This window comes from Phocoena phocoena, chromosome 21, assembly GCF_963924675.1.
Source record: "Phocoena phocoena chromosome 21, mPhoPho1.1, whole genome shotgun sequence".
In the NCBI taxonomy this organism is placed as follows: domain Eukaryota; kingdom Metazoa; phylum Chordata; class Mammalia; order Artiodactyla; family Phocoenidae; genus Phocoena; species Phocoena phocoena.
Window position 1 is genome coordinate 5,794,853 of NC_089239.1, and position 20,340 is coordinate 5,815,192.

A 20,340-nucleotide genomic window follows, 5' to 3' on the forward strand; every position below is an offset into this window, starting at 1 on the left:
ACTTTTTACAGTTTTTTTCCCTGTAACTGATATCTTGTCTCATAGCATTGTGGTCAGAAAAGATGCTTGATGTGATTTCGATTTTCTTAAATTTACTGAGGTTTGCTTCATGACCCAAGGTATGGTCTATCCTGGAGAATGTTCCATGAGCACTTGAGATCTTTAGTGATGTGCTTAGATTGCTTTTTCTTTTTTGTCTGTGTATCTATTGTAGATTTTTGTTGTGTAGTTCCCATGAGGTTTCGATATAGCAGTCTATATGTATACCAGACTGTTTAAAATTATTGATCTCTTAGTTTCAAATGCATTTCCAATATCCTGTATTTGTACTCCCCTCTTCTCACAATTGCTTGTTTTGATATCATATTTGTGTGTGGATGAATTCCTACCTTTACTTTATGTTTGCCTTTAATGGTGAGCTGCTCCATTCATAATTTTCTTTCTTCTTGTTGTGGCCTTTTCTTTTCCACCTAGAGAATTTCCTTTAGGATTTTTTATAATGCTGGTTTGGTGGTGCTGAATTCTCTTAGCTTTTGCTTGTCTGGAAAACTTTTGATTTTTCCATCAAATCTGAATGAGAGCCTTGTTGGATAGCATATTCTTGGTTGTAGGTTTTTCCCTTTCATCATTTAAAATATGCAGAGCCATTCCCTTCTGGCCTGCAGAGTTTCTGCTGAAAAATCAGCTGATAGCCTTATCAGGGTTCCCTTGTGTGTTATTTGTTGATTTTCCCTTGTGGCTTTTAATATTTTTTCTTGTCTTTAATTTTTATTTGTTTCATTAATATGTGTCTCAGTGTGTTAATCCTTGGGTTTCTCTTGTATGGGATTCTCTGCATTTCCTGGACTTGAGTGACTGTTTCCTTGCTAAAGTTAGAGAATTTTTGGCTATAATCTCTTCAAAAATATTCTCAGGCCCTTTCTCTCTCTCTTCTCCTCCTGGGACCCCTTTAATGCAAATGTTGGTGCATTTAATGTTGCGCCAGAGGTCTCTTAGACTGCCCTCATTTCTTTTCATTCTTTTTCCTTTATTCTGTCTTGTGGCAGTGATTTCTACCATTCTGTCTTCAAGCTCACTTATTCGTTTTTCTGCCTCAGTTACTCTGCTATTGATTCCTTCTAGTGTATTTTTCATTTCACTTATTGTATTGTTCATCTCTATCTGTTCTTTAAATCTTCTAGCTCTTTGTTAAACATCTCTTGTAATTTCTTGGTCTGTCCCTCCATTCTTTTTCTGAGATCCTGGATGATCTTTACTATCATTACTCTGAATTCTTTTTCAGGTAGTTTGTCCATCTCCACTTCATTTAGTTCTTGTGGGTTCTTATTTTGCTCCTTTGTCTGGAACATTTTTCTCTACTGTCTCCTTTAGTCTAGAAATACACCCACACACCTATGGTCAATCTACGACAAATGAGGCAAGAATATACAATGGAATAAAGACAGTCTTTTCAGTAAGTGGTGTTGGTAAAACTGGACAGCTACATGTACAAGAATGAAATTAGAACATTCTTTTACCTCATACACAAAAATAAACTCAAAATGGATTAAAGTCCTAAATATAAGACCAGATACTATAAAACTCTTAGAGGAAAACATAGGCAGAACACTCTTTGACATAAATCAGAGCAAAATATTTTTTGAGCCCTCTCCTAGAGTAATGGAAATAAAAACAAAAATAAACAAATGGGACCTAATTAAACTTAAATGCTTGTGCACTGCAAAGGAAACCATAAACAAAATGAAAAGACAACCCACAGAATGGGAGAAAATATTTACAAACAAAGCTACCAATGAGGGATTAATCTCCAAAATATACAAACAGCTCATGCAGCTCTATGTCAAAAGAGCAAACAACCCAATAAAAAATGGACAGAAGGTCTAAATAGACATTTCTCCAAAGAAAACATACAGATGGCCAAAAAGCACATGAAAAGATGTTCAACATCACTAATTATCAGAGAAATGCAAATCAAAACTACAAAAGGTATCACCTCACACCGGTCAGAATGGCCATCAACAAAAAGTCTACAAACAATAAATTCTGGAGATGGTGTGGAGAAAAGGGAACCCTCCTACACTGTTGGTGGGAACGTAAATTGGTACAACCACTGTGGAGAACAGTATGGAAGCTACTTAAAAAACGAAAAGTAGAACTACCATATGATCCAGCAATCCCATTCCTGGGCATATATCCAGAGAAAACCATAATCCAAAAGGATACACATACCCCAATGTTCACTGCAGCACTATTTACAATAGCCAAGATTTGGATGCAACCTAAATGTCCATCTAGAGAAAAATGGATAAAGAAGATGTAGTACACATATACAATGGACTATTACTCAGACATAAAAAGGGACGAAATAATGCCATCTGCAGCAACATGGATGGACCTAGAGAATTTTCATATTAAGTGAACTAAGTCAGACAAAGAAAGATAACTATCATATGATATCACTCATATGTCTAATCTAATTTTTAAAATGAAACAAATTCTTTTTTAAAAAACAGAAACAGACTTACAGGTATCAAAACCAAACTTATGGTTACCAAAGGGGAAACATGGCGGGGAGTGATAAGTCAGGAGCTTGGGATGAATATACACACACTACTATATATAAGATAGAAAACCAGCAAGGATCTGCAGTGTAGCACAGGGAACTCTACTCAAGATTCTGGGAAAACCTATACAAGAAAAGAATCTAAGAAAAGAATGAGTATATGTACATGTATAACTGAATCAATTTGCTGTACACCTGAAATTAACACAACATTGTAAATCAACTATACTCCAATAAAATTAAAATTAAAAAATAAATGTAAAAAATTGTTAATGATCAGAGAAATGCAAATCAAAACCACAATGAGATTATCACCTCACACCTGTCCAGTGTTTATCATCAAAAGTCTACAAATAATAAATGCTGGAGAGGGTGTGGAGAAAAGGAAACCATAGTGTACTGTTGGTGGGAATGTATTTTGCTATAGCCACTGTGGAAAACAGTATGGCGGTTCTTCAAAAAACTAAAAATAGAATTACCATGTAATCCATCAATTCCATACCTAAATATACATGCAAAGAAAATGAAAACACTAATTCAAAAAGACATATGCACTCCAATGCTCATAGCAGCATTATTTATAATAGCTAAGATACGGAAGCAACCTAAGTGTCCATCAACAGATGAATGGATAAAGAAGATGTGGTACATATATACAATAGAGTAGTACTCAGCCATAAATACAAATGAAATTTTGCCTTTTGTGACAACATGGATGGACCTTGAGGGTATTACACTTAATGAAATAAGTCAGAAAGAGAAAGACAAATACTATATATTATCACATATATGGAATCTAAAATATGAAATGAGTGAACATAACAAAACAGAAACAGGTATAGAAAACAAACTAGTGGTTACCAGTGGGGATAGGGAAGTGGGGAGGGGAAAGAGAGGCACAGGTGATTAAGAATATATGTAAAATAAAAAAAAAAAAAAGAATATATGTAAAATAAATAAACTACAAGTATATATTATACAGCAAAGGGACTATAACCAATATTTTATAATAACTTTAGAGTATAATCTATAAAAATGTTGAATCACTCTGCTGCATACCTGAAACTTTTATAATATCATAAATCAACTATACCTCAATAAAAAATGTATGTAGATCCCGAGCCCTCAATAAGACGGAACATAACTTCCTACTTTTTAAGTCTGGTATATACATAGTGACTTTTTTCAATAAAGTGCAAAATGGAAAGAGGGGGAAAAGAGTAATTTTACAGTGAGAAATCTGGAAACATTACCTCAGCCAGGTAATCAAGGTTAACGTCAACATGCACATATACTTGATATGATGAAAGGGCACTTTACCTGTGCATTTTCCTCCCAAGAACACATAAACCCAATCTAATCACAAGAAAAACATTACACAAATCCAAATTGAGGGACATTCTACAGAATATCAACCAGTTCTACTCCAAAATGTCAAGGCCATCAAAAACAAGGAAATTTTGAGAAATTGTCAAGAGGAGCTTAATAAATGTCCTGTGGTATTCTGAGTAGAATCCTGCAAAAGGACACTAGGTAAAAGCCAAGGAAATCTGAATGAAGCATGGAATTCAGTTAAAAACAATGTATCAACATTGCTTCATTGATTATAGCAAATGTACCATACTGTTGTTAGATGTTAATAATAGGGGTGTTGCTTAGCGGTGAGGTGTTCAATATGGGCAACGGGGAAATCTGGGGGGCGATAGCAGGGTCTAAAACTGAATGTGGTGATGGTTGTGCAACTCTATAAATTAATCAAAAGCAATGAATTGTACACTTACCATGGGTGAATTTACGGCAAATGATACCTCAATAAGGCTGTTTTAAAATGCATTGGTTGGTATATTGGCAAAATGAGTATAAGCATAAAAAATAATTTTTAAAACACTTAAAATATTTAGTTATAATTACCATTTCAGGACCACACACAGTGCCATCTTCTACAAATGTCTGATCTCTGTCTTCAGGTTTTACAACTGTGGTCATTGTTTTTCTAGGTGTCCTCTCTGTGTGTAGAAATGTTGATGTACACACGTCATCTCGTACATGTGTATAAATCACAGATAAATTTCTGCGTCTTACTAAAGCTTTGTGAGGCCAGGTACAAACTAATTTTCCACATAACATATTGCTAGAAGCATAATGAAGAAGAAAAGTTTCTTATTATTTACAGAAATAATGTAGATTGCTGATATAGCTAAATTTTTAAAGTATTTTACTAACTTAAATCCACATTTCAAAAATTTTCTCTAAGTAAATTTTTTTGAGCACACTGACTCATGTATGATGTGGCTCTTTTTGTTTTGTGCAGAAATGTAGCAAGGGAAAAACTAATCATTTTTGCAATCTGACAGCCATGATCTGTTCTATATTAGCTTCTGAAATTTGAGCAAATGATCATTGGTCTTTGATTTTTTTCATTAGTACAATGGGATAAATAATTCTAACTACAAATATTTGATGTATATAAATATATATTTATAATATATAGCATAAATATATAATGAATATAAAGGACCTAACACAATGCCTACCTCAGCCCATCAATAAACACAGGTGATTTTTGTGGTCATTATTCTAACATTATAGGTACTGAACACATGTTGTTTGTAGGAAATAGGTAATACTGTTCAGCTCAGATCATGAAACAAGATAAAACTTGTTATAAAATGGCATCTTAGCTTGTACATAATATGTTCCAGAATCTTATCAATATACAACCTACATTCCAAACAAAATTATAATTTTCTAAATACATACGGGTAATTACAATACTTTCGGCCACAGTTTCCAAACTTATCTCCTCTTGAATTTATTTCATCAAAACAAGCAAATGGAGCACCTCTAGATGCTAAAAGGAAAAAAGAAACTTAAGTTAAGTAAATTACAACACACAATTCCAATTATCATGATAGAAATAATAGACACAGTCTGGAAATTATAATGTTATCCCTAGGAAGGTTTATAACTACCTCGCATTAAAAAGTTGCTGGGGATAGATCAAGATTAATTACTCAAATGGCTATATACTATTAGAAAAATCAGCAGTCATTGCCTCTCTATTCCTCTAAACTGTTTATGCTCTGCCTTAGTTATCTACCAAATGTGAAAATAAAGTTTGCTCTTACTACAAAAAAAAGAGGAAAGAGATGGGATTTATAATGCGATACTGATAAGAAGCCCAAAGAGCATTTGATTTAACTCTTCCTATTCCACACTAGAGTCCTCAGCTGTGTTCCCTAGTATCCTAACAATCACTAAACAAGAACTATTGAATTTTAAAATTAGGAAGGATGTGAATGTTCATCTACTTTGTCCATTTAAAATAGTTCTATCTAATTTTAAGATCATGAAAAATTAGAAGATATTTAAAGCTGCCCCATCACTTTGACTTGATTTTAGAGGTGGGCAGTGTTGCTCATTTTAATCACATGTAATAAGAACTGAGATCTTTTGTTGTCACTACTTTTAATTGACAAGGGAATTCTCCTTAGCAATTTCACAGATTTTTATAGTTGGAGAACATGATCTATAAACTTCACTCTCTCTCCTGAAATTTTGTCATTTGCAACAATATGGATGGACCTGGAGGGTTAAGCTTAGTGAAAGTCATATAGAGAAAGAAAAATACTGTATGTTTTCACTTACATGTGAAATCAAAAAAATAAATAAATAAAACAAGCAAATGACTGTAACAAAAAAGAAGCAGAATCACAGATACAAACTAGTTACCAGTTGAGAAAGGCTTTTAGGAGTGGCAAATTATAGGAAGGGGATTAACAGTTACAAACTACAAGGTATAAAAATAAATAAAACATATGAATATAACATATACCACAAGAAATGTAGCCTATATTTTGTAATAACCTTATATGGAGTATAATTTATAAAAATATAAAATCAGGAATTCCCTGACAGTCCAGTGGCTAGGTCTCTGCACTTTCACTGCACAGGGCATGGGTTTGATCACTGCTCGGGAACTAAGATAACACGTGCCACATGGTGCAGCCAAAAATAAATGAATGAGTGAATAAATAAATAAATAAAATCACTATATTGTATACCTGAAACTAACATAATATTGGAAATAAACTATACTTCCATAAAATAAAATAAATTACTGAATTAGAGGAGACAAAAAATAGAATGAAAAGGAATGAAGAAGATACCACCTGACCTATGGGGTACCGTCAAACACATCACTGCAGTCCCAGAAGGAGAAGAGAGTGAGGAAGGGATAGAATGCTTCTTTAAAGAAATAATGGATGATAATGTCCCATGCCTGGGAGGGATTTGGATATCCAAGTTTATAAAGCTAATAGATCACCTCAAAATTCAACTCAAAGTAATCTTTTGCAATGCACATAATCATAAGACTGTCTAAACCAAAGACAATGAGATAATTATAAAAGCAGCAACAGAAAAAAATTTTCTCATACAAGGAAACTCCCATAAGGATATCTAAATTTCTCAGTAGAGACTCTGTAGGCCAGGAGAGAATGGGATGATCTATTAAAACTGCTAAGACAAAGAAACTGTCAAACAAGAATGTTTTAACCAGAAAAGTTGTTAATCAGAATTGAAGGGGAAATAAAGACTTTCCCTAAGAAACAAAAACGGAGGGAATTCACCACCACTAAACCTGTCTTATAGGAAATGTTGAAAAGAGTTCTACAAGCTGAAGTAAAGGGATGCTAATTAGTAACATTAAAACAAATGAAAATGTGAAACATACTGGTAAAAACAAGCATAAAGTCAGATTCAGCATGCTCTAATACTGTAATATGGTGATGTGTCAACTTCTTGATTCTAATATAAAAGTTGGAGGAAGAAAGTATTAAAAATAGCTATAGCTTCAACAACTTTTAGTGGGTACACAATATGAAAAGATGTAGTTCTCAGTACAAGAAAAATTGTAACTATACATGGCGATGGATGTTAACAACACTTATTATGATCATTTTGCAATATTTAAAAGTATTGAATCACTATGTTGCACAACTGATATTAATATAATATCATATTTCAATTATACCTCAATTGAAAAAAAATGTAAATGGTGACATCGAAAATATGAAAGGGGATAAAAGGATAGAGTTTTTAATGTGATCGAAGATAAATTATCATATGTTTTATGTGAGCCTCACGGTAACCACAAAGCAAACACTTAAAGTAGATACAGAAAAGATAAACAGAAGGGAATCAAAGTACACCACTATAGAAAATCATTAATTTACAAAAGAAGGTAAAAAGAAAAGAATAAAAGAAAAATAGAGTTACAAAACACAAAACACCCAGAAAACAACAAATACGATGGCATTAGTTGACTGTTAAGTAACGGTAATTCTTTAAACATTAATGAACTGAATTCTCCAGTCAAAAGACATACGGTGGCTGGATAGAAAAAAAAAGACCCTATTATGCGGCCTACAAGAGACTCAGTAGAGTATTAAGGACACACAGAATGTCAAAAGTAAGACATGGTAAAATATATTCCATGCAAGTGGAAGCCAAAAGAAAGCAAAGGTAGCTATATTTACATCAGACAAAATAGACTTCAGGCAAAAATAGAAACAAGAGACCAAGATGGTCATTATGTAATAGTAAAGAGGTCAATTCATCAAGAAGATATAACAATCATAAATATATATGCACTCAACAATAGAGCACCTAACTATATTAAGCAAATACTAACAGATATGAAGGGAGAAATAGACAAAAATACAATAATAGTAGGGGAACTCAACACACCACTTTCAACAATGGATAGTTCATTCAGACAGAAAATCAACAAATAAATGTTGGACATGAACCATACATTAAACCAAAGGGATCTGACAAACATTCAGAAGATTCCATCCAACAGCAGCAGAATTCACATTCTTCTCAAGCACACATGGTACATTCTCCAGCATAGAGCAGTGTTAGGTCACAAAACAAGGCTTAGCAAATTTAAGAAGACTGACATCATAGTAATTATATTTTCTGACCACAAAGGTATAAAACTAGAAATCAATAACAGAAGTAAAGCTGGAAAATTAACAAATATGTGGATATTAAACAATATGCTCCTGCACAACCAGTGGGTCAAAGAAGAAATCAAACAAGAAATCAAGAAATATCTTAAAACAAACAAAAATATAACATATGAAAATCTCTGGGATGCTACAAAAGCAGTTCTAAGAAGAAAGCTTACAACAACAAATGGTACATTAAGGAAAAATAAGGATCTCAAATAAAGAACCTCACTTTACTTAACAAGGAAGTAGAAAAATAACAAACTAAGGCAAATGTTAGCAGAAGGAAGGAAATAACAAACATCAGAGCACAAATAAATGAAATAGAGACCAGAAAATAATAGAAAGAAATGAAGAGCTAGTTTTTTGAAAAGAAAGATTTGACAAAACTTTAGGTAGACTAAATCAGAAAAAAGAGAGGGCTCAAATAAATAAGAGAATTTAAAGAGAAAATATTACAACTGCTACCACAGAGGACAAAGGATCTTGAGAGACTATTATCAACAATTATAAACCAACAAACTGGACAATCTAGAAAAAATGGATAAAATCTTCAAATACATACAAACTACCAAGACTGAAACATGAAGAAATAGAAAATCTGAACAGACTAATTACAAATAAGGAGGTTCAAAAAACTTCCAACACAGAAAAGCCCAGGACCAGGTGGTTTCACAGGTGAATATCAAACATTTAAAGAAGAATGAATGTCCATCCTTCTCAAACTCTTCCAAAAGATTGAAGAGAAGGAAACACCTGCAAACTCAATTTATGGGGCCAGCATTATCCTGCTACCAAAACCAAAGTGTAAGGATACTACAGACCAGTAACCCAATAACCCCAATAAATACAGATGCTAAATTTCTCAGAAATATTAGCAAACCAAATTCAACATCACATTAAAATAATAATTCACCATGATCAAGTGGGATTTATCTCTGGGATGCAAGGTTGGTTCAACGAATGGAAATCAATAAATGTGATATGTCACATTAATAGAATGAAAGATAAAATTATATGATCATCTCAAAAAATGCATAAAAGGCATTTGACATAATACAACATCCTCTCATGGTAAAAACTCTCAACAAATTGGGACTGGAAGGAACATACTGCAACACAACAAAGGCCATATATGACAAACTCACAGCCAATGTCACACTCAGTGGTGAAAGGTTGAAAACTTTTCTTCCATGATCAGGAAAAAGACAACAGGGCCCATTCTCACCAGTCCTACTCAACATAGCACTGGAAGTCATAGCTAGAGCAATTCGGAAAGACAAAAAATGAGAAGCATCCAAATCAGAAAGGAAGAAATAAAATTGCCCTTGTTTGCAGATGATATGATCTTATATACAGAAAATCCTAAGACTCTACAAAAAAATTCTTGGAATAAACAAATTTGTTTAAGTTACAGGATACAAAACATATATGAGACAGTTGCATTTCTGCCCACTAATAACTAAACGTTTGAAAAAGAAAAAGAAACAAAGAAACCAATCCAATTTACAAAAGGATTTGAAAGCATAAAATACTTAGGAATAAATTTAACAAAGGAGGTGAAATATCTGTCCACTGAAAACAAGGCTTTGACGAAAGAAATTGAAGAAGACACAAACAAATGGGAATATATCCCATTATCATGTATTGGAAGAATTAATATTATTTAAATGTCTGTATTACGCAAAGCTGTCTATAGATTCAATGCAATCCCTATCAAAATTCCAATGGCATTTTTCAACAGAAATAGAAAAAACAATCCTATCATTTTTGTGGGGCCATAAAAGACCCCATATAGCCAAAGCAATCCTGAGAAAGAAAAATAAGAATCCAGGGCCTTCACACTTCTTAATTTCAAATTACACTAAAAGTTTTAGTAATCTAAATATGGTATTGCCACAAAAATAGACACATAGAACAATGGAACATAGTTGAGAGCCCATAAATAATCCCCCACACACAGTCTACTAATATTTGACAAGGGAGCCAGGAAACTCAATAGGGAAAGGAGAGTCTACCCAATTAATGCTGTTGGGGAAACTGCATAACCACATGCAGAAGAATGCAATTGGACCTCTATCTTACACTGCTCAGAAAAATGAACTTGAAATGGACTAAAGACTCAAACATAAGACATGAAACAGTAAAACTTCTAGAAGAAAACAGGGAAAGAGCTCCTTGACATTTATCTTGGCAGCAGCAATTTCCTGACTGTGACACCAAAAGCAGAAGCAACAAAAGCAAAAATAAGTGAGACTACATCAAACTAAAAAGCTACTGCATGGCAAAAGAAACAAGTAATAAAATAAAAAGAAACCTACAGAAGGGGAGAATATTTGAAAATCATATATGTGATAAGGCATTCATATCCAAAGCACATAGGGAACTCTTACAACTCCATAACAACAACAACAAAGATTCGAAAATGCACAAAGGATCTGAATAGACATTTTCCATAGAAGACATGCAAGTGACCAATAAGTACATGAAAAGGTGCTCAACATTATGAATTACCAGGAAAATCAAAATCAAAATCAAAATCACAGTGAGACATCACGTCACACCTTTTACTTTTGCTATTATCAGAAAGATAACAAGTGTTGACAAGGATGTTGAGAAAGGGAAAACTTGTATACTGTTAGGGGGAATGTGAATTGGTGAAGCCACTACGAGATTCCTCAAAATCTTAAAAATAGAACTACCACATGATGCAGCAAACCCACGTCTGGGTACACGTCAAAAGAAATTGAAATAGGGATCTCAAAGAGATATCTGCACTTCCATGTTCATTGCAGCTTTATTCACAATATCCAAAATATATAAACAATTTAAGTCTTCAGCAATGGATGACTGTAAATAAAATATATATGTATAACGGATACCAAAAAACTCCTAGAGGAAAACAGGGGGAGAACACTATTTGACATAAATCGCAGGAATATTTTTTTTTGATTCATCTCCTAAAACAAAGGAGATAAAAGCAAACATAAACAAATGGGACCTAATTAAACTTAAAAGATTTTGCACAGCAAAGGAAACCATAAACAGAATGAAAATACAACCTACAGACTGGGAGAAAACATTTTCAAATGATATGACAGATAAGGGGTTAATATCCTACATATATAAAAAGCTCAGACAACTCAACATTAAAACAAACAAACAAACAACCCGATTAAAAAATGGGCAGAAGAACTGAATAGAAATTTTCCCAAAAAAGAAATGCAGATGGCCATCAAGTGCATGAAAAGATGGTCAGCATCGCTAATCATGAGGGAAATGCAAATCAAAACCACAGTATCACCTCACACTGGTCAGAATGGCTATCATCAAAAAGAAAATGAATAACAACCGTTGGAGAGGATGTGAAGAAAAGGGAACCATCGTACACTATTGGCGGGAAAGTACACTGGGGTAGCCACTGCGGGAAACAGTATAGAGGTCCTAAAAAACTAAAAGTAGAACTACCATACGACCCAGCATTTTCACTCCTGGATATATATCCAAAAAAAACCCCACAAAAACATTAATTCAAAAAGACACATGCATCCCAATGTTCACAGAAGCACTATTTACAATTGTCGAAGCAACCAAAGTGTCCATCAACAGTTGAATGGATAAAGAAGACGTGGTGTACGAGTACACACACACACACACACACACACAATGGAATACTACTCACACATAAAAATGAATGAAGTTTTGCCATTTGCAACAACTTGGATGTACTTGGAGGTCACTGTTAACTGAAATAAGTCAGAGGAAGACAAATACTGTATGATATCACTTATATGTGGAATCTAAAAAATATATCAAAGTAGTGAATATAACAGAAAAGAAGCAAACTCACAGATACAGAAAATAAACTAGTGGTTACCAGGGGGACAGGCAAGGGGAGAGGGTCAATATAAGGGTAGGAGGTTAAGAGGTATAAATTAGGTACAAAATAAGCTACAAGAATATATTGTATAACGTGGGGAATATAACCAATATTTTATGGTAACTATTAAAGTAGTATAAACATAAAAAGTGTGAATTGCTATATTGTACACCTGTAACATCTATTATTACTGTATATCAACTATACTTCAATTAAAAAATTAAGGAGAGGGGCTTCCCTGGTGGCGCAGTGGTTGAGAGTCCGCCTGCCGATGCAGGGGACACGGGTTCGTGCCCAGGTCCAGGAGGATCCCACATGCCGCGGAGCGGCTGGGCCCATGAGCCGTGGCCGCTGAGCCTGCGCGTCCGGAGCCTGTGCTCCGCAGCGAGAGAGGCCACAACAGTGAGAGGCCTGCGTACCGCAAAAAAAAAAATTAAGGAGAGAGAAAATCTCTCCAGACAAACAAAAGCTGAAGAAGTTGATGATCACTAGACTTGCCATATATGAAGTGCTGAAGTGAGTGACATCAGCACTGTGTTGGCAGAAGGGATCCTTCCTTTTTGTCCTCCCGCTTAAAAAAAATCCACATACATTTACTACCTATGAATTCTATTTTAGATGCTCATGAAAGCAGAGGATGGGAGGAAATAGTTCCCAAGCTTCAAGAAATTAAAGATTTAGATCTAACTATACAAAATATGATGATAAAATGGTAAAACATGGGCTTCAGAGTAAGGAAATTATGCAATGAAGCTTTAAAAAATATGGAGCTGGATTATTTTAAAGAAATTTTAAAAGAGGTAGGTACTATATATCAAATAAATTGGTTTTTGTTTTCTACAAATTTTTATTGTGTTAAAATACACATAATGTTTACCAATTATTTTTTTTTTTTTTTTTTTTTTTTTTTTTAATGCGTTACGCGGGCCTCTCACTGTTGTGGCCTCTCCCGTTGCGGAGGACAGGCTCCGGACGCGCAGGCTCAGCGGCCATGGCTCACGGGCCCAGCCGCTCCGCGGCATGTGGGATCTTCCCAGACCGGGGCACGAACCCGTGTCCCCTGCATCGGCAGGCGGACTCTCAACCACTGCGCCACCAGGGAAGCCCTACCAATTATTTTTAAGTGTTCAGTTCGGTGGTCCATTGTGCATTCACACTGTTGTGCAACCATCACTACCATCCATCTCCGTAACTTTTTATTTTCTAAAATGGAAATTTTATACCTATTGAATAACAACTCTCCATTCTTCCCTTCCCCAAGCCCCAGCTACCCCCATTCTACTTTCTGTATCTGTGATATTGATTACTAAGTACTTCATTTCAGTGGAATCATACAGCATTTGTCTTTTTGTAACTGGCTTAGTTCATTTAGCATAATGTCCTCAAGGCTCCTCCATGTTGTACTTTGTGGCAAAATTTCCATCCTTTTTAAGACTAAATAATATTCCATTGTGTATATACACCGCAGTTTGCTTTATCCATTCATCCACTGATGGACATTTGGGTTGCTTCCAAGTTTTAGCTATTGTGAATAATGCTGCTATGAACATGAGTGCATAAATATCTCTCCCAGACACTGCCTTCAATTCTTTTGGGTATACCCAGAAGAGGAATTGCTGGGTCATATGGTAATTCTATTTTTAATAATCTGAGCAATCTCCATACACAGAATAGTGGTGATGCCGTTTTGCGTTCCCACCCACAGTGCACAACTGTTGCAATTTTTCCTCATCCTCATCATTTGTTGTGTTCTGTTTTTTTGACAGCAGCCATCCTAATGGGTGTGAGGCGGTATCTCATAGTTTTGATGTGCATTTCCCTAATGATTAGTGGTGTTGAGCTTCTTTTCATATGCTTATTGGCCATCTGCATGTCTTCTTTAGAGAAATATCTATTCACATCATTTGCCTGTTTTTGAATCGGGCTGTTTGTTTTCTGTTGCTGAGTTTTAGGAGTTTTCTATATATTCTGGATATTAATTTCTTACCAGATGTACGATTTGCAAATATTTTCTCTCAGTGGAACTACAAAACAGCCAGAAAGCAATTAATGAGATGGCATCTGGTAAGTCCTTATATTTGGGGTCAGATAATTCCTTCTTATAGGGGCTGTTTTGTGCATGGTAGGATATTTAGTAGCAACCCGGACTGCCACCCTCTAGAAGCCAGTATCAGTTCCACCCCAGCTGTGAAAACCACAAAGGTCTGCAGGCGTTGTGTCTGGAAGGAAAAGGCCATGGATGCTGCTAAAAATGCTAAAGTACACGGGATCCCACACCCCCTCACAGCAAGAACTGCCCAGCCTAAGATATTCACAGTGCTGAGGTGGAGAAACCCTGACGTAACTGTTTGTTTTGCACTCACATTGCTTTATGTGTCAAAACAAAAAGAGCAATGCTCTCCTGGCATCAGCAAGATGACTCCTTAGGAGATAACATTCCCTTCTCAATCCTGTAAGGGTTTACGATGAACCACTACTTGTCTTCTACACGCAGATCTGGACTATGTATACTGTCAGTATGTTACTTTCATGTATAACCCTTTGTCTTGAAAACATATATAACTTTGCCTTGACCTCTAATGGGCAGAACAGTTCTCAGAGCTTTTTGGAAGACTATCTCCTGGGTTATAATCCTCAGATTGGCTTGAATAAAATTCTCTATTTCTTTCTTAGGTTGACTATTACTTATTTTGTCAATATAATCTTCCAAGAAGCTGCATTTCCACTTGAGGTCTCTCCCTTGTGCAAATAAGGATTCCTTATAAATTCAGAAGTTTTTTCTCAGAATCAAGAAAACTTTACTTCTTTTAACACTAATATACATTAGGCCTACAAATAGGATACACTTATTTTAAAATTACACTTACATTTTTGTTTTATAGCATTAAATAACAGAGCTTGGGATCATCAGAATTTAGGAACTAAGAAGAAAATAGTGGTCATTACCTCCTCCAATTAATTTTCTGCACTGTCTGGTAAACGACCGACATCGTCCTTTATAACAGAAGGAGTCACCCGAATCACAACTCTGTCCATCACGTGCATAAGTGTCAGGCACACAGTGTGCGTTTTTCCCATCACAGAATTCTAGAAAATCACATTCATCAACTATTTTCCTACAAGGTGTATTAACTGGTTTTATCTGGAAGAGAAAAGAAACATAAGAAAAAAATTACATATAAATGATACCCAAGTTTTTTCTCTTTCAGGCTTGAAGTTTCCATCCATTTTTTCTGAGTTGCTAAGAGCAATGAGGAAATTGTCTTCTTGTTAACCAGTTAAGCATTGCACAGACATTTAGGTGACTGAATTTGCTGTGCTAAAGGAGTGGGTATTGCTTGTGAGAGATATGAGAAACTCAAAGATAAGCAGACTACCATAATTACAAAAAAGAAAGTAGAGCTAAATGATTATTATAAAAATTACTTTCAACCCACTAAGGATATGCTCACACGGGCAGACTCTGGTTTCTCCATATGCCATCCTTAAAGCAGAAATCAGCAACCATTTACAAAACAATAAATATCCCTCATAAACATTTAGAAAAAAGTTTGCAGAACACATAAGAGAAGGTTTGTTTCATGTACCACATTGAAAACAATTGTAAAAAGTAACTTGTCCAATTATATATCTCTGATCTCTTCAGTGTTCACTGTTAGCTCATAGCTTCCGGGGTTCCCTTTATGCATATCTGCTTTTGAAAACAAACACATAAATACCATGACTGCAAACCCTTTCCTCAACACAAGTCCCAATTTCTTAGAGCTATCATCACTATCGTACACAAACTAAGTCAAATTTGTTCTGGCTTCAAAGGTCCTAGAGACCCAGATTATATAACATTCACTGCCCCGCCTCTGAAAGAGGGTTTCTAGATAGTTTTCTCATTTACAACAAGTATCTGCTACCTGCAGCAAATCTGACACAAGTTCTCCAAGAGATGGGTGGGAAGACAAAACAATACTTGTGTTACCCAAGCTTATAGAGTTAGCATTCAAATCAAAACAAATAATCAAAATTGTTTTCAAAAGAAAATACATATAATGAGAAAGTATTAATATTTGTTTCTTCAGAATATACTTTCTTTTACAAATGTGTATAAATGGCAATCTTCCTTTTATTCTAATTTCTTTTACCGTTAAAACTTTATTTTTTACAGCTGTTTAAGGATCACAGGAAAATATGAGGAGAAAGTACAGAGATTTCCCATATAACCCCTGCCCTACACATGCAAAGCAGGTATTACTAGAGTGGCACATTTGTTGCAACTGATGAACTTACACTGACACATCATAATCATTCAAAATCCATGGTTTATATTAAAGTTCACTCTTGGTGTTTCACATTCTACAGGTTTAGACAAATGTATAACGACATGTATCTATTGTTGTGGTATCATACAGAGTATTCGCACTACGCTAATAATCCATGCTCTTCCTAGTCATCCCCCCCTCAGTGCCTGGCAACCACTGATTTTTCACTGTCTCCATAGTTCTGCCTTTTTCAGAACGTCATATAGTTGGAATCATACAGTATATAGCCTTGTTAGAGTGGCTTCTTTCACCCAACTTCTTTTTCAATACTTAAATACCCAGATCCTTAAATGCCCTTTGAACCAAGCTTTATCACTGTACTTGCTCCTCCATTAAAGTGTGTTTATTTTCCTTTCCACGGCTCTCTAATTCCCAGACGACCCTAAAACATTAAATCTTCTGGCTCCTTGTTCCACATTACTTTCTCCTAAAATATTTTTATTTTGTTTTTCCTTGTAATTTTAAATTTATTTTTATTCTTGCCAAGACTATCAGTCTGCATATGTAATGTATAATTCATATACAGGGCTGTGTCCCTTTACACAACTGAACCAGGGATGAGTGAGTTAATTTACTGCTTCTGACCATCATATCAGCCTTAACAGCATAGTAAAAACATTACTGTGTATTTCAGAAAAATCATAGTCTGGGCTATGTCCCTTTCCATAATTGGGCCCAGGAACTAATCAGAATCATAAGTACTATCCCAGTCTCAACAGCAGTTGTTCAGGTGTCCTTGTGGACATGTGAATCTTGTTTGTACAGCAGAAAGATCTTTCCTCTTGGCACACGGATGACACTACATAACTATACTAGTTGTATTTGACAGCTTGGTTAACTTTTTTTAACATGTTTATTGGAATATAATTGCTATACAATGTTGTGTTAGTTTCTGCTGTATAACAAAGTGAACCAACTATATATATATATACATATATCCCCATAACCCCACCCTTTTGCCTCTCCCTCCCACCCTCACTATCCCACCCCTCCAGGTGGTCACAAAGCACGGAGCTGATATCTCTGTGCGATGGCAGCTGTTTCCCACTAGCTACTTATTTTACATTTGGTAGTGTATATATGTCAATGCTGCTCTCTCACTTCATCCCAGCTTACCCTTCCCCCTCCCCATGTCCTCAAGTCCACTCTCTACATCTGCGTCTTTATTCCTGTCCTGCCCCTAGATTCATCAGAAACTTTTTAATTTTTTTAGATTCCATATATATGTGTTAGCATACAGTATTTCTTTTTCTCTTTCTGACTTATTTCACTCTGTATGACAGACTCTAGGTCCATCCACCTCACTACAAATAACTCAATTTCATTTCTTTTTATGGCTGAGTAATATTCCATTGTATATATGTGCCACATCTTCTTTATCCATTCATCTGTTGATGGACACTTAGGTTGCTTTCATATCCTGGCTATTGTAAATAGTGCTGCAATGAACATTGTGGTACATGACTCTTTTTGAATTATGGTTTTCTCAGGGTACATGCCCAGTAGTGGGATTGCTGGGTCATATGGTAGTTCTACTTGTAGTTTTTAAGGACCCTCCATACTGTTCTCCATAGTGGCTGTATCAATTTACATTCCCACCCTCTCCAGCATTTATTGTTTGCAGATATTTGATGATGGCCATTCTGACCCGTGTGAGGTGATACCTCATTGTAGCTTTGATTTGCACTTCTCTAATGATTAGTGATGTTGAGCATCTTTTCATGTGTCTGTTGGCAACCTGTATATCTTCTTTGGAGAAATGTCTATTTAGGTCTTCTGCCCATTTTTGGATTGGGTTGTCTGTTTTTTTGATATTGAGCTGCATGAGTTGCTTGTATATTTTGGAGATTAATCCATTGTCAGTTGCTTGATTTGCAAATATTTTCTCCCATTCTGAGGGTTGTCTTTTCGTCTTGTTTATGGTTTCCTTTGCTGTGCAAAAGCTTTGAAGTTTCATTAGGTCCCATTTGTTTATTTTTGTTTTTATTTCCATTTCTCTAGGAGGTGGGTCAAAAGGATCTTGCTGTGATTTATGTCATAGAGTGTTCTGCCTACGTTTTCCTCTAAGAGTTTGATGGGGTCTGGCCTTACCTTTAGGTCTTTAATCCATTTTGAGCTTATTTTTGTGTATGGTATTAGGGAGTGTCCTAATTTCATTCTTTTACATGTAGCTGTCCAGTTTTCAAGGCATCACTTATTGAAGAGGCTGTCTTTTTTCCATTTTATATTCTTGCCTCCTTCATGAGAAATAAGGTGATCATATTGCGTGGGTTTATCTCTGGGCTTTCTATCCTGTTCCATTGATCTATATTTCTGTTTTTGTGCCAGTACCACACTGTCTTGATCACTGTAGCTTTCTGGTATACTCTGAAGACCAAGAGCCTGATTCCTGCAGCTCCATTTTTCTTTCTCAAGATTGCTTTGGTTATCCGGGATCTTTTTTGTTTCCATCCAAATTGTGAAATTTTTTGTTCTAGTTCTGTGAAAAATGCCATTGGTAGTTTGATAGGGATTGCACTGAATCTGTAGATTGCTTTGGGTAGTAGAGTCATTTTCACAATATTGATTCTTCCCATCCAAGAACATGGTATATCTCTCCATCTGTTTATATCATCTTTAATTTCTTTCATCAGTGTCTTATAGTTTTCTTCATACAGCTCTTTTGTCTCCCTAGATAGGTTTATTCCTAGGTATTTTATTCTCTTTTTTGCAATGGTACATGGAAGTGTTTCCTTAATTTCTCTTTTAGATTTTTCATCATTAGTGTATAGGAATGCAAGAGATTTCTGTGCATTAATTTTGTATCCTGCTATTCTAATAGTTTTTTGATTGGCTCTAATAGTTTTCTGGTAGCATCTTTAGGATTCTCTATGTATAGTATCATGCCATCTGCAAACAGTGACAGTTTTACTTCTTTTCCAATTTGGATTCCTTTTATTATTTTTCTTCTCTGATTGCCAAGGCTAGGACTTCAAAAAGTACGTTGAATTAAAGTGGCGAAAGTGAAAATCCTTTTCTTGTTCCTGATCGTAGATGAAATAAATGCTTTCAGTTTTTCACCATTGAAAATGATGTTGGTTTTGGGTTTGTCATATATGGCCTTTATTATGTTGAGGTAGGTTCCCTCTATGGCTTTCTGGAGAGTTTTTATCATAAATGGGTGTCGAATTTAGTCAAAAGCTTTTTTTGCATCTATTGAGATTATCGTATGGTTTTTATCCTTCAATTTGTTAATATAGTGTATCACATTGATTTACATATCCTGAAGAACCCTTGCGTTCCTGGGATAAACTCCACTTGATCATGGTGTATGATCCTTTTAATGTGCTGTTGGATTCTGTTTGCTAGTATTTTGTTGAGGATTTTTTTGTGTGTGTGACATCTTTGTGTGGTTTTGGTATCAGGGTGATGGTGGCCTCATAGAATGAGTTTGGGAGTGTTCCTCCCTCTGCTATATTTTGCAAGTGTTTGAGAAGGATAGGTGTTAGTTCTTCTCTAAATGTTTGACAGAATTCGCCAGGGAAGCCATCTGGTCCTGGGCTTTTGTTTGTTGGAAGATTTTTAATC

At 35.2% G+C, this 20,340-nt stretch overlaps 1 protein-coding gene across 1 annotated transcript in view; it reads right to left on the bottom strand.

The window, feature by feature from the left end:
- LOC136141917 (disintegrin and metalloproteinase domain-containing protein 5-like) overlaps window positions 1–20,340 on the bottom strand; it is a 144,748-nt gene that overhangs the window by 40,085 nt on the left and 84,323 nt on the right. The window contains exons 14-16 of the mRNA XM_065900073.1: window positions 15,407–15,602; window positions 5,324–5,414; window positions 4,475–4,694 (exon numbers count right to left, since the gene is read on the bottom strand). Of these exons, the coding sequence (XP_065756145.1) occupies window positions 4,475–4,694; window positions 5,324–5,414; window positions 15,407–15,602 (507 nt within the window). The remainder of the gene's footprint in view (window positions 1–4,474; window positions 4,695–5,323; window positions 5,415–15,406; window positions 15,603–20,340) is intronic.